We start from the raw sequence: 15,399 nt of genomic DNA on the forward strand, positions 1-15,399 counted from the left end.
AGGAGGTATCTTTGAAAATGTCAGGAAAACCATGCTTCTTACCTTTGCAGGTTGAGAGAAGGAATGGAGGAGAGAAGGAATGGAGGAGAGAAGGAATGGAGGAGAGAAGGAATGGAGGAGAGAAGGAATGGAGGAGAGAAGGAATGGAGGATAAGCAGAGCATTAACAGCTCTTCAGAGCCCAGAATACTGAGCAGGTAACTCATGATTTTTATAATATTAGTCAATTTTAAAAAGTATTTCTGCTACATTTGTATCATCACAGTAGCTGAAAGTTCTGATCTGCCTTTTTTTTTTTAAGAATAAAAGATTTTAGTTGCAGGAAATGGTGCCCTGTTCTTTCTGCACCTAAAAGGGATTCTGGAAAGACAAACAGAAGGTGATCTCTGAACTGAGCCAGGAGCACCATCAGCAAAGAAAAAGAACTTGGGTTTATGCCAGATGTCCTGACATAGGGACATTTTATGTCCTTACAGGAAAATACTCCCTGTGCTTTGGGCAGATCTGCTGGATGATAAGCACTGCAGGGCCTTACCATCTAAATAAGGTATTTATTTCCCAAGAGAAAGGACACAGATGTTATCAGGTCAACTGATCCAAGCATAAAGAGCAACTTATCAGTTATTAACTCAACATAACATGGGGCTGTTGGCAAGTGAGCAGTTCCTTTCCAGCCACATGGTCCTACCTCTGTCCCTCTTGCCACCATCAGCCCCTTTGCAGTAACTGAGCAAGCTGGATACAACTGAAGACAAATTTCAAAAAGAAAGGGTTGGTAATAATCAGTTCCCTGCCCAAACTTATTCCTCATCACTGGTGATATTGAAAGGGAGAGGGAAGGCAGGACAGTTATTTTAACAGCGTGGTACAACCAGCCAAGGAGCCAATTAACTGATGAGCACTGGACCTCCATTCCTGGCCAGCCAACTTCCCTGCGCTCAGCTGAGGGCACCCACACACCTCTGTCATCACTCCTGGTGACACAGAGGCATCAAGAACTACCACAAGCCTGGTTTCCAGTCTAGTCTTCAAATATGGATAACCAGGAAAAAGGCCCATGTCCACTGAGCCCAGCTCAGGATCCCTGAGCAGCACCTCCACTGTGCTCCTGCAGTGCAGCCACAGCCCACGACACACCGAGTTACTGGGGGAGATCTGCTCCAGACAAAGGAATCCCCACAGCCAGAGCCCACTCCAGACCTGTCCCCACACAGCCCTGACCAGTGTAATGGCACCAACGTGTGCAGAATCCAGCAGATGCCTCTGGGATGATTCTGGACTCCCAGTCAGTGCTCCTGAGCCTGCTCTGGTTTTCACCCACCCAGCTTCACAGACCTCCAATTTACCTGTTCCTCATCTTACCAAGGACAGCAACTCCCAAACCAGTGACTGGTTAAGCTCTAAGGGTGGTGTTGAATAAACCAGCTACATTACAGTCACTCTTTCAAAAGCAATACTCTATTGCTCTGCAAATTCATCCAAAACTTTTACCACCTCTTTTGGCCTTTTATGTTCCCAACAGAAAGCTGTTGTTTTATACCTAAAATCACTGCCCTTCCCCTGACATGAACAAACTGATAAGTAATTAAAGAAAAAAACCCTTAAGTGTTAGGCTAGAACAGCTGCTTGAAGATGATCCTTCTCTCTTCCCCCCAGTTACTTTGGCACCTTTTATTTCCCCAGCACAGACACAGAGTAAATGTTACTATTTAACTACACAAAGAATTAATAATTTATAAAAATAAAATTAACAATCCTTCAGACCTGTATGGATGATCCCTAACCTGGGAGCCTTTCCAGACTCTCTCCTGAAGCAGGAATTGGATGGACCTGTGAACCTGGAACGACCAGAATAAGCAAAGCCCAACGATGCCAACATAACTCTGTCAATCTAGAGAAGACCAGCAAATGTCCTGGGCAAATGAAAAAGGTTAATTTAAGAGGCTCTGTATTGAACAGGGACAAATTAGACCTTATGAAGCACAAAATTCTACCTTTCACCAGTGCTGGGGTTCATTATTTGAAACTAAACCTAAAGGAGTGGCTTTTATCCCAGACCATTCAGTCTGTGCCACGACACAGCTCCTCACACACAGCACCTTGAACTCCAACACCCTGACTCCCTTCACAGTTGCCACCCAGTTCATTCTCCCTGCAGAGTTTAAAAATCACACTTTCTCCAAAACACCACCACACTGCACAGCCCTAATTTAATCAAAGGAAGATGGAGCTGAGCTTTCCCACACAGTTCCCAAATTTCCTGACCGTCATCTATCGCAGAAAGCAATGTCTGAACATATTGGAGGGCTGTGTTCAGGGCTTGGCAGGCAGAGAAACACAGAAGAGATGGTTTTATTGAGCCAAATTTAACTGGGAGGGAGGTAAATGGTACAAAAATCTTATAGAGTTATAAAATAACTGCAAGTCTCACAGTACATCACTGTACCCAAGGCAGCAGATTGGAGGCAAGGGCTTTTTGCATGCAAACTGAACACATGAAAAGTAGGCTGAGATTGTTTTACACCCCTCATAAAGCTTCCTGGTGAGCAGCCATGGGAAGAATTATCAGAACTTGCACACCTGCTTAAATAAATGGACACTGTTTAATGAATACTATGCTGCAGTACATGGACTCTGATGGAAGTGTCTGATGGGAACTGGAGCTGGGATCAGCACTGACAGCTCCAGTAACCACCCAGTCTGGAGGAAGAACCAGACTTCACTCATTTTTCAGCTGACAGGTATGTTAAGAACTGAGAGGCAAGTAAAGGTGCTGATTCACCTTGAGCTCATGGGATCAGCTGGGAACAAGCTGGTTGCTTGAAACACACATTGCTGCTTTAGCCAGGACCAGGCTGCAGGCAGCATCAACCAACAGCAACAGCACATGGAATAACCTGGGATGAGCTCAGCTGGTCAGAGCATGATGCTAAAACACCACGGTGTGGGTTTGATCCTCTCGTGGGCCATTCACTTCAGAGCTGAATGCCATGATCCTTGTGGTCCCTTCCAACTCAGAACATCCTGTGACTCTGTGAATGCAAACTCCAGGCAAGGCTCCAGAGACAAACAGTAAAGGAGTGCTCTGACAGAGGTTTGGTACACAAGCTCTCCCTCAGGACACTAAGTGTGGAGTTTGAAGGTTTCCAGATGCTTACAGCCTTTATCCAGTAGTTTATCATTGAGTAATATGGGTTTTGGTGAGCTGTCCCAGACTGCAGAGTTCAGGTTCCTGGCCTGGCCTGTTTGAAAACTCCATTTTATTCCCACAGCCTGAGAGAGAGGTGCATTAAATGAACAACTGGCAAGCAGAGTGTGTGATTCCCAGGTGAAAGCACGTGGGAGCTCAGGCTCTAAATCCAGAGTGTGGGCTTTCCTGGCCTGTCTTCCCTTAAAACCATATCACACCTTCCCTGTGCAGACACAGATGGAGGTGTTAAGGGTCAAAAGCCTGGGACGATTCCTTGGATTAACAGCTCAGCTTTGCAGTTCCTGGATCCAGGAACATGCTGTTATGACTGTTAGCTTGGTTTCTTCTGCCACAACATCAAAAGGCCTTTAAAGCACCACATTAGAAAGATGCAGGTAAAGTTTTGGAATTTGTAACAATCAGTTTGCATCACCTGAGCATGCAGGCTCAACATTTATCTCCAATTCTTCAGATATAAAATCTGACAGATTTATTCTATTACTACATCAATAATTAAGCTGAAGTAAGTAAACATCTACACATCTCTCATTATTACCTGAAATAGAAACCAGCAGTTTCCAGCCTAGCAAGCATTACATGTTTTAAGCAGTATCCCATAACTACTGGAGTAGAGCACATTCTCCAGTTGATAAATTGCCTCATTGTAGCATTTTCTTGCCTGGCTTCCCTTCCTGAGGTTACAGACCCCCATCCCACACTCCAGGACCTACTGAGTTCTCTGAGCTGGACATAGTTTTCCCATGTAGAACCTTTTCTCCTAAAGTTATCCAATCTTAAATTCAAGTCTCAAAGCAGGGCAGGCAGCTCTTCAGTCTCAGGGAGGAGAAAGGTGAGGTTGTGCCCTGGGGTGGGACATGTTCTCTGCCCCTGCCCAGCTCCAACCCAGCTGCCCCTCAGGGCAGGGGCAGCCCCCAGCCACCACCCCCAGTCTCCCTGGCCAGGGTACAGCCAAGATAAGAACCTAGAAAATAACCCAGACATCTCTGCACAAGCCCAAACTGCTGGATTAAAACAAAAAATAAACAACCACAACAAACAACAGTACCCACAAAGTTGGAATCAAGGGTAAGGAATCCCCTGTGGAGTAGTGGGAACCTCAGGTCAGAGAGGCTGGGGGACAAGAGCCACTGTTCCTCAGGAAAACTGAGGAAGGGAGTGAGAAGAGGAAGGAGCACAACACATACACCAGTTATTCATGACAAAGCCCAGCCCATGCTGTGGATGACTTGTCTGGAGATATTCTCTACAGCTGGAGCTGAACAGAGGCTCAGCAGTGCTGTATTTTCACACTGACAGCTGTCAGGAGATGTGTTCAAAGGAGAAAACCCCACAGTGGATCAGCAGTGCAGGTTCTACCCTGCTCAGTGAGCTCTCCAGCTCTCCCAGACAGGCCCAGGGTCACAGCCACTCAGACAGCAACTGCTCAGAGCTAAAACATGATCTGAGGTTGCACCAGGGCCAGAGGAGTATTAATATCCTTTCACAGGGCTCCTGTACAGCTGCATGTTGGAGCTTGACTGCTCTACAAACAGCTTTACACAGGCTACCATGAGTTCTGGTGCAGGCACACAGCTTGTCCTACAGCACAAAGCATTCCACTGAGCACTTCAACAGGAGTCCAGAACCCAAACTGCTGCTCCTTTTCAGGCTGTTAAGCTACCTGTTTTTACAGAAACTGAATATTTGACAAGAACATGCACTTTTTCACAGCTCTGCTTGCCTCAGGGCAAGGAGGGAATTGACTGATTTCCCTTCAGTCCCTCTGACATTTCTAACAAACTGAAACCCTGCAAAGAGCTCCTTCAACTTAATCACACTTATGAGTCTTCCAAAAATCAAGAGTCGATGTGAAAACAAGTTCTTGTGTCAAAGCAACACTTCCAGTGTGAAGCCCAGCATTTCTTCTGCCACATGCTGGGTATTAGATCCAGTGACTGGTCTGTGTCAAGGAAAAGATGGAATCAAGCAACAAACTCTATTTCTTGCAGTTTTCTTTTAATACCCATCTTTGACGCTCAGTAATGTGAAACATTCTCAACTGGACCAGCAGGAAAATTAAAGCAATTAGAACACAGAAGCTTATGTAATACCACAGATTGTTCTAGGTTACACTCTGGCCTCACAGGAGGCAGCAGCTTAACAGAAGGAATAGCTTATAGACAAGTGCAGTATTACCAGAGCTCCCACCCACAGCAGGCTCTGGAACTGGGGACTGTGGCATATTTCTCATTCTTTCCCTCTTCTGCTCCAGTAAAATGGAAAGTACATTAAAATTGAAAGAAAGGATTGCAGGCCAATTACAGAGGTAACACTTGCAATTATCAGAAAAATACCTGCTGAAGTATTTTAACTTGCACTATAGTGAGCACGTTTTCCTCTTCACTGGTGGAAAGAAAAACCCAGCAGTCATCTGCAAGGAGAGTAGGAACCAGCAGGAGGGTTCCAGGAGCTCTCAACCTCACAGAAACAGCTTCAAAACCCTTTTCCCAAAGTTTCTGTAAAAAATTAACCGTGGAGGAGCAGGCAGGTAAGATAATGCCCAGTTCACTGGAGTTTGGAGCTGAATGTAACCCTTTCCTCAAGGGGCTCCACCAGCTTTTCATCCTTCCTCAAGGAGCAGCACAACCAGTCAGCTCTAACTCGACCTCCCCTGCAGCACACACGTCTCAGGTCCATGTCCCCAGCTCCAACTCTCCACCTGAGCATCCAGAGTCAGGCCATGGGCTCCCCAACATCCCACCCCACCCACACGTGCCAGAGGCCACCCGGAGACTGCGGCAGGGGAACACAAGTCCAGCAGCTGAGAAATTCTGCTCATTTGAATCCTCCTGACTGAATGAGGTCAGGAAGGAGTTAAGGAGCAGTTCCAATGATTTATGGGGGTATCAGAAAGCCACACCATCAACTGTGGGCAAGGGACTTCCTCCAGGAAAGCCGGGCCTACAACAGATGTGGCAACAGTAACATTTTTTTAAATAGGTTTTTATAAAGCCCACTGGATTTTAAATATCTTAGTTTTTACTGTGGCTTAATTACACCCCACATCTGAGTGAGCAATTCCTTCATCCCATCCTGCTGCAGTGGGTACAGGAGTGGGAACTTCTGACTGTACAAGAGATTTTCTGAGCCTCCCAGATAATATTTCAATTTGAAAAGATCATCAAACTCAAACGTTTATAGACCCATTGAGTGGGCAAAATGTTGTGTATCCCAGAACTTTTCAGACATTTCACCTGCACTTACCAGTCAGCCCATTAAAATACAGCCATCTGCAATTTGGATGTTAGATTTCTCTGGAAAATCAGTACCTTGTGCCAAAGCTGCACAGGATCCACCCTGCCAGTGTGTGTGCCAGAGCACCCATCTGGGTTTGCCAAAATACTTCTGTTAACAAGATATTCATAAGTTCATGGTTTTTCAATTTAAAATATGCTTTAAAAGTGGAATGGAAGGGTCTTTCTTGCCATCAAAAGAGGTGCTGACCACAAGCAGAGCTTTGAATTGCTGGGAAAAGTGTCACCCAGCCCTGCCTTAGCAGTGTTAACAGCCATCAGCTTATTCATTCCTATTCCAGCCAGGGTCTGCAGTACCAAGAACAAGCTGCTTTCCATTTAAGCAGAAATGAGGTGTATTTACACTCCTGATCCACTACCTGTATTTTGATTTAAAAAAAAAAAAAATGCTTTTCATGGGCTTTTTTAAGAGCCAGGTTGGATGGGGCTTCTGAGTCACCAGGACTAGTGGAGGGTGACCCTGACCATGGCAAGAGGTTGGAAAGAAATGAGCTTTAAGGTGCCTTCCAACCCAAACCACTCTAATGTTTCATGATTTAGAAACTCAAAATTCAGAATGCTGCCTAACAAAGCATTGAAATAACAGAGTGAGTAGGAACAACTTTGCTTTTTGTAGGTCTAGAAGAGGAAGAGTCTATGTCAAAATTACATTCAAAAAGAAAAGAGAATCATCTTGCTCTGAAGTGAAAGAAGAGGACTCTCAAGCTGCACACAAACCAGACAGTCCCTCACAAACAAAATGGTAAAAAACTACTTAAATGTGTTTTTAAAAATTATTGACACCATTCTTTCCTTCAGATCAGCCATGAGTCAAATTAGGTAGTAAACTTTGAGTAAAAGCTTCATTTTGAACATAACTGACATGCCTGTACATGAGCTTTGCTTTTCTGAATAGACTGAAGCCAATAAATACATTGTTAATATTGAAGTGCAAAGGTACCAAGATGGAGAAAACACCTCTTCCTACACCAAACACTCCTTAGCAGCTCTCAGACTTGATTTGTAGCTCTCCAAAGCACCCAAGGATCTCCCCTGTCTATTGCCAAGTGCAGCATCTGTCCTCCTGGCACTCTATTTTCAGACTAAATCCTCCTTCTTATCTCCTCTGCCACTTCCCAACCCTTCCCACCAACACCAGAGACCCATTTGAAGCATCTCCCTTTTCCAGGATTGCAGCTGAAGGAGGCAGCTTTGGCTCAGCCCCCCCTGGCACCACAGACCTGTGAGCCACAGCAGAGCTGCTCTGAGCCCCCCCAGCTCCCAGCACAGCAGAGCTGCTCTGAGCCCCCCCAGCTCCCAGCACAGCAGAGCTGCTCTGAGCCCCCCCAGCTCCCAGCACAGCAGAGCTGCTCTGAGCCCCCCCAGCTCCCAGCACAGCAGGCTGGAAATCCCAGCCCGGGAGTTCCCACACTCAAAGGCCACATTGGACCAGGAAGAGCTTGGAAGCTGGTTCATGAAACCCCCAAAGCTCCTGCAGCATTAACAGGGAGAATTATTGGAGCAGCAATCTTGTCTTATCACAGCTTGTGACAAAGCATTAAGTCAAGGGGGGGGGTCTTGAAACTCAGTAGCCTCCAAGGCTGAGGGACTCCCAACATCCACTCCTTCCAGGGGATTGCATTTCTCCATTTCATTGTCTGAGTCAAAGATTATTCCCCACCCATGAGATCATCTTTTGCTGACTTAAGTAGAAATCCAAATCTACCTAGAAGCCTCCACAGTGGCATTTTACATGCAGATCTTGTACAAAGAGAGATGTTTCCTCACTCAGGCTACAGCCCTCGGTGACCTAAAACTTCTGACTAGAACTAGACTCCTCTCTTAAAGCAACACCCCCAGAAAGGGATCTGGAACTCAGCTTATCATGGCATATTCAACAACCACCACAAAACCAGTCTGAGCAAAATCATGTTTATTCCAAATCTTCAAAGGATCTCCTAAACCCTCTGGGAATTCCTCCTGAGTGCCCTTCCAATGAACTACCCCCAGTTCCTGATCTACAGCTGAAGGATATCACCCAACACAGGCTGAAGCCAGGATTAAAGTTGGCCACTCCAAAGCAGGGCAGGCAGAATAGTCCAGTTTTACATGAAGCTGAAGAATCAACAGTTCACAGGCATATGCAGTAACCAAAATACACAAGAAGCTGCCACTCCAGTAAGATATGAGACCAATTCAGAGCATTAGTGGCTCAAATGATTCATAAGAAATGCTGATACCCCTAGAAAAGCTCAAGATTTGGGAGAGTTCAGCTATGAAACACAACAAAGAGTGAAAACTCACAGCCAAGGTAAAAGTAATGAGAAAACAAACAAAACACCTGCTGTAGGTGGCTGCACCTTCACAGAACCAGCACTTTGTACTTGATGAAAACCAAGCCTCAAACATGAGCAGAGATCTCAAGGACTCAGATTCACTGACAGGTTAAGGAGAAAAGTCCAAGTGCACAAAGTCATAATGACAGATTTACCCATTCTCAGAGATTAAAATATATATGGGGAGAGAATATATATATTTATTCAAAAGGATTTGCTGCAAAGGTAATACAGCTTCTCTAGGAAAGAATGTTTATAACACATTCTTGTTACACTCAAATCTTGTGGCAAGCAATAGAACAGGCAATGGTAAAAGTGGAGCAAGAAATTATTTCATCTCCAAAGCAAAACTGGGATCACTACAGTTTACACACAACCATCCTTCCCAGCAGTTCTTATACAAGTCCTGCTGCCTTTACATCTCCTGTGCTGTCATGAACAGAGCACAAAAAGACAGGACCAAGCACTGATACGTTTTTCCAAGCCACTGATCCTCCACGTTCTCCATTTGTGTTCATCTCCCACGGCCCAGTGACGAGACTCAGAGCCCCAGCTCGGGTCACTTGGCAGCCTGGGAGATGGTAGAAGTTCCAGAAGCTCCTGGCCATCCCTACTTGGATGTCACATGAAACTCTGGGTGGAATGAGCATCACTGCCCAGGTCACCAGCCAGCTTTAGTCAGCCTCCCTGTTCCTCCAGCAGAGTCACCCTGGAGCAGCAGATTACAGACAGATGACTGGGCCCACCAGCCAACTCCCTCAACTGGTTGTTTCCTTTCTAGGGACTGAAAGGAAACGTGGCTACTTCAGTTGACATTCTTTCACCTGCCACTTCCTAGAAAGGCAACACTGCACTCTGCCTTTTGGCAAATTTAAATCAGATTCACCACCTCCACCTCAACTGCCCGAGACCAACAGCAAAATGTAAGATTTCAGTTTGGTTATTATGGGAGTACTATGTGGAAATCAAAACATACCTTTAACCAGCTCATGTCGTGGCCAAACCACCAGAACTGACTTCAGCTCAGTTAACTTTGGCTCTTTTCCTTACACCAGGCAAACATCAGCAGGAATTGCAGGCAATGGCTCTGGGCTGTGCCAGCAGCAATGGCAGTGCCACATTCCTGGGGTTTAGCAATCCCTGACAGAACTACACTAAAAACACCCCCAGCTTGAGCTCTTGAGGAAGTTTCTCTATGGTCTGTGGATCTGTGCAGCATTCAGCCTTTACTCCAACACTTCTCACCACTGCTCTTTCCCCCACCTCCAAAAACTAAGCTGAGCTTTAATTTGAGACAAGCAGCCATTATTCCAGCTGCACTGAGCCATTATTCTTGGTACCAGCAGCATCCTCCAGCAATGTCCCTGTAATTCAGCCTTCCAGTAAAGGCCAACAAACCCATGAGCTCCTCAATCCCAACCAACTCCTTCCAGCCTGGGGGCAGACAGGTCAGATGCACTAATCCCCCTCTGTGGCAGCAGCATCACAAGGCCAAGAACCAAGTTCCAGAGTCTGCCTCAACAGGGAAAGAATGAAAGCAGGGAGTACCTTTGGGAAGTGGTGGGGAAGAAAAAAAAAAAGGTATATCACCTGCAGAGTACCACAAACTCCACATATGTGATCAGCCAGTCCTTCAGAAAGGGAGGACTGTCAGCCACCCAGAGTAACACAGCCCTGGATCCCCCGTGTGTGTACAGTGACAGGTTCTCACACATCCTCCAGAGCCATTTCTGGCTGGGTTTCCTCTGTGCAGTCCTTGGACTAGAGTTTGCTGTGACATTTAAGGCCCTCAGCTTTTAACCTTCACAATGAAATAGGGTTATAAGAGCTGTAATGAATTTCATAACAGCCATCATTAGCATTGATACACAGACTGAAAACTTTTGACCTATCAACCTTGTTTACTTTTAGTTTTCAATCCAGTCCCTACTTATTATCCAATTAGTTTCCTAATGCAGAAATCATTCCAGAAGTATTTTTCACTGAGCTCTGCTGTAAACACTTTGGTTTAAGGCCTTGGAAGGGCAAAAACCATAAACCCACAGAGGGAGCTGACAAAGAAGAACAAATATAAAACAAAGGATTTTGAAGTTGCATATAATTTTTAGTAAGTCCAAACATTACCAAGCAAAAAATTAAATGATACCTTCATTAATACCTTGATGGAGGGGAAAAATGAGCCAACTTGCAGGACTAAATAAAATGGATTTAAGCTTCAGGACAAGTGTTTTTAAAGTGAACCAAGCATTTAAGGAGATGTTCCAGTTTCTTTTAGGACAGAAAGTCTCCTTGTAGATTTTCATGACTCCCTGACCCAACAAATCACTGTGCCATCAGTTTGCCAAGAGACCAGGAGCTGCTCTGAACTGTACAGGAAAGACCTGGGACAGTGTCCAAGGGAGGAGCAGGGTCAGACAGCACCACCAGTGCTCTGATTCCCAACTCTAGGGCAAGATGGTGATAAGCCAGATGTTCAATTAGTGCTTCAAAACCACTGGGAAAAAAAAAGCTTTATCTTATTGGTTTATTTTAAGCACTCCAACACATTCTTTCCTGGCCACTATGTTGATATTCAGTTCCAAAAAGACATTTTGCACTCCCGGCACTCTCCAACTTCAGCTTTTAACTAACAGCAGGGCCTCTTATTGCCACTTTTAATGTGCAGCAAGTTAAAACACGACATGTGCTCGTTCACAGGAGCAACTAAACACAGCAGTTCAGCAAAGTGGGGGTCTGTCATCTCCCTCAGCTCACACCAACCTGCCACTGCTCACTGGGTCAGCTCAGCACGTGAGACAAGTGCTCCAAGGAGCAGCACAAGCAGAGCCCCTGGAGCTGCCATTTCACATCCTGTTGCTAGAAGACACTCACAGAATTATATCATTTGTTTTATGACAGAGTCCTTGACCTGTACACAGCATGGAAAAAGGCTTTGGACTAATGTAAATGGCAGGGACACAAGTATTTAGGCTGTCAAATCACAGATGTGACCCATTCCCTCTGTTTCACACAGCAAAGGGATGGGAACCAGGACAGTTCAGCTGAATTAGCACCCAGAATGACACTAATAATTAGTACTTACATAGATGAGCCCAGAGTAATAGCGATCCTTTAAGTTGTGCAATACAGAGGCTTCATTCAAACAGGTTAATTCTGCCATGTCTTCCACTTTAGAGAACTTGGGAGGATTCATCTTCTGAACATCATCTTTATTGACTAGTGCTTTCTTCCCATTCTCTGCCAGTTCCACCAACACCTCATCCCCCTTCTCCTCCTTGATGCTGGCTGCCTCGAAGCCGTGGCGCTCCGAGGGGATCCACACCAACTTTTTGGCAGTCCAGTCAGCCTGGGTGGCAGGGTTGTAGATCACAGCCCTATCCACGAAGAGGTACCTCTCTGGATCCTCCTGTCCCAACCTCTGTGCCATGGTGGGAAGCGAAGGTGCCCTCTCTCAGTTACCCTGTGATTGGAGAGGGAAAAGCAAAGAGCAGGTTACAAACAAGGCTCTGACCCACGCAGGGCCACAGCAGTCAAATGATCCACAACCAATATCTGCATCTTCCCTGGAAGAAGCAGCATCAGTTCTCTCTCCCAGAGTCTAGAGAAGCCCCTGTTCACACAGCAGCCCTGCACAAACCAACTGCCAGACAAAAGTATCCTCCAAACCCAGTGCAGGAAAGCCAGTATGAACTGGTTCTAAGTGTGCACCAGCCAGGGTGAGACACTGCAGCACGTGTGAGAGCTGCAAGCAGGAAAATCACAGCCCTGTGTCCTGGACTGAGATAAGGAAGAAGAGCAAATTAAGCAGAATTTTGTTAGTAAAAATTCTAACAGCTGCAACGGAACAGCGAAAAAAAAAATACAGAGATAGATACAAAACCATAAATCTGCTCACTGGGTGGCTGGCTGCAGAAACCAGAACGTGTTTTAAAATGTGGATTCTCAACTACAGACAAGAACTTAGGACACTTGGAGTTTCTGCAAGACATTAAGGCAGCTAAACCTTGATCATATTCTTCCTGAAAAACATGAGACTCTGCATTTCCACAGCCTGCTCCTGTTCTCAGTCCTGAGTGCTGACATCACCATATTCCAAAAAAAATGTCTCCAGATCTCAAGTTTACCTCGAGGCTCAAGACACTGCAAGGGCTGATGCTGGATTTTCCAACAGCTCCACGGGTAATTTGAAGGGGAAAGAAAAACTGCTGACTGACAAGAGCCCCTGCACACTCATTTTACCTGCCTCTATCCAAGAGAGGGCCCTGCCCCTTCCCTGGGCTCTGCTGTCACAGCCAGGATTCTTGGAGCTGGAGGGTTCATCTGGAACTCCCTGAGAGCAGAAAGGTCAAGCCTGACCCCTCATACTCAGGCTATCAAACATCTTCGTTGGTAACACGTTAAATATCTTGGTTTGTCACACACACGCGACATCTCCTCTGCTGAAGAATGTTACATCAGCTTTTTCCACCAGGTAACCTAAAGGTCAACTTGGGAAGAAAACCAGGGAGGTTTCCCAAACTGCATTTGTCACCTTTCCTACCACAGCACGTGCTCTGGCAACCCAACCCTCCTTGGCAGAGCATGTAATTAAATAGGATAATTGTGTCTCCATCTACGGCAGAGAGATTTGTTACACTGTCCAACTTCGATGTAAAGCAAGCGTGAAGTCACCCAACCCTTCCGAGGTGTGAGGAGCAGCCCGGTTACCACAGACAGCTTAATTCAAATCAAGATATGATGACTCAACATTAAAAGTATTTCAGAAGAGCCTCTGAGAGAAAATTCCCATGAAGAAAGAAGGAATCGTTGAGGGGATACGTTCAGTAATAGCTGGACTCCTCCACCATGAAAATAAAGATATTAGTCAAGGAAGGCTACACCCGGCTCAAGAAGCCCATAGATTCAACAGCTGAGCCTCCAACCCCGAACGAGGAAGGCGACTGTGCCAGAGCACAGCCCAAGTTCCAACAAAGCCCTGGGAACGCCGGTGCCACCCTCGTGTGCCAATGCACCTCCGTGTTGGTCCCGAGCGCTCCAGGTGTGACACAGTCAAAGGCATCCGAGATAAGCTCAGGCTCGGTTCTCACACACCGAGAGGCAGCGAAACCTGAAGGTCAAATAAAGCTAACGCGGCAAAATCAATCATTACCGTTCCCCCCGCGGAATTAAAGGCTGAGGAGTGAAATGAATGCGTTCATACATAACTGCACACACCGGTCACGTATGAACGGGGGAACTGGCTTTACCCCAGTCCCTGAGGGACAGACCCAAACATCGGGGGACCACAGGCGGCTCCAGGGTCATTCTCGCCCCCGGGCTTCCAACCCCACCAAGCCCATCACAAAAGCCCCTCTGCAGAAGGCGAGCGAGCCCCAGCTCACCCTGCCCAGGGCTCCTCCGCTAACAATGGCATTCAAATGAAACACACAAATGAGCGCATTTCTCATGCAGGAATCCAGCACTCCCCGCAGCCGACGTGCGAATAAAGGGGAAAAACACCCAAAAAAAGCCCCCGACGCAAAGCGGGGGGCAGGGAAGACACGCCGGGGCCGGGGCACCCCCGGGGCAGGGCCGGCCCGAGGAGCCGCGCGGGGGCCGCGGCCGCGCTGCCCCTCGCCGGGCCCGAAGGACAAAGAGGCGGCGGCGGGCTCGGCCCGGCGGGGCCCGGCGCGGCCGCATCCCCGCGCCCCCCGCCCCGCGCCCGCGGCGAAGGCAGAAAATGGCCGCAAACCGCCCCCTCCCCTCGGCGGCAGCGCCGGGCGGCGCGGGCAGGCGGCCCGACAAGGGGGTCTTTGTGTGGCGGGCCCGCCGCCCCCGCCACACCCCCGCCGCGGGCGGGCCCCTCCGAGCGCTCCCCCCCCGGTTCGCAGCGCCGCGGTGCCCCCGGCCGGCCCCGCCGCCTCACCTGTGCAGCGCCGGCCGCCGCCCGCCCTCCCGCCGCCCTCCCGCCGGCTCCGCCGCGCCCGCTCCGCCCCGCGCCCGCCGCGCTCCTTTAGCGCCGCGCCGGCCCCGCCGCCCCTGCGCGCCGGCCCCGCCCCCCGCGCCGCGCGCCGCGTCCCCATTGGCCCGGGCGCCCGCCCGTCAGCCTCCTCGCGCGCCCCCATTGGTCCGCGGCGCGGCCGCTCTGCGGCCACAGCCATAGCAACCTCCGCACGCCGCGCCGCGGGGCCCGCCCCCACCGCGCCTCGCCCCGCCCCCGCTCGGCTTCCATTGGTCGCCGTCACCCCGCAGCCCCGCGCTCATTGGGTGCCTCCCGCGTCCGTCATGGCGCGGACCCCGCCCCCCGCTGCAGCACGGGCGGTGCGGGGGGCGCGTGCCCGGCGCTGCGGCGCGGGGCGGCGGGAGCGCGCCTGCCCCCCCTCTCCCCTCAGACAGAGCCGCTCCCGGTCCGGCTCCCCCTCGCTCGCAGCGCCCGGGGAGCGGTCCCGCGGCACTCCCCGCACGGTCACACACACGCGAGGTCCCGCCCGTGCAGCCCCTCCAGCCCCGGCCCGCCCGGCACAGCCACTGCTTTTCCCCACCTCAAACATCACCCTGAGGGTTTTCGGGCTCTCGCCCCTTTGCCCGGCACCTTCTCTGGG

General features: G+C 48.7%; 1 protein-coding gene across 4 annotated transcripts in view; it reads right to left on the reverse strand.

Annotated features, from left to right (window-relative positions):
• The window catches only part of MYH10 (myosin heavy chain 10), a 101,675-nt gene extending 86,887 nt beyond the window's left edge, over nt 1–14,788 (reverse strand). For 2 of the 4 annotated variants that reach the window (XM_064675631.1, XM_064675630.1), the window contains exons 1-2: nt 14,724–14,788; nt 11,901–12,278 (exon numbers count right to left, since the gene is read on the reverse strand). In XM_064675631.1, the coding sequence (XP_064531701.1) occupies nt 11,901–12,245 (345 nt within the window). In that variant the 5' untranslated portion in view covers nt 12,246–12,278; nt 14,724–14,788. The remainder of the gene's footprint in view (nt 1–11,900; nt 12,279–14,723) is intronic. The other 2 variants (XM_064675628.1, XM_064675629.1) reach the window with 2 other exon arrangements.
• Nucleotides 14,789–15,399: the final 611 nt, after the last annotated feature.

The sequence above is a fragment of the Pseudopipra pipra genome, chromosome 19 (genome assembly GCF_036250125.1).
Source record: "Pseudopipra pipra isolate bDixPip1 chromosome 19, bDixPip1.hap1, whole genome shotgun sequence".
Lineage (NCBI taxonomy): Eukaryota > Metazoa > Chordata > Aves > Passeriformes > Pipridae > Pseudopipra > Pseudopipra pipra.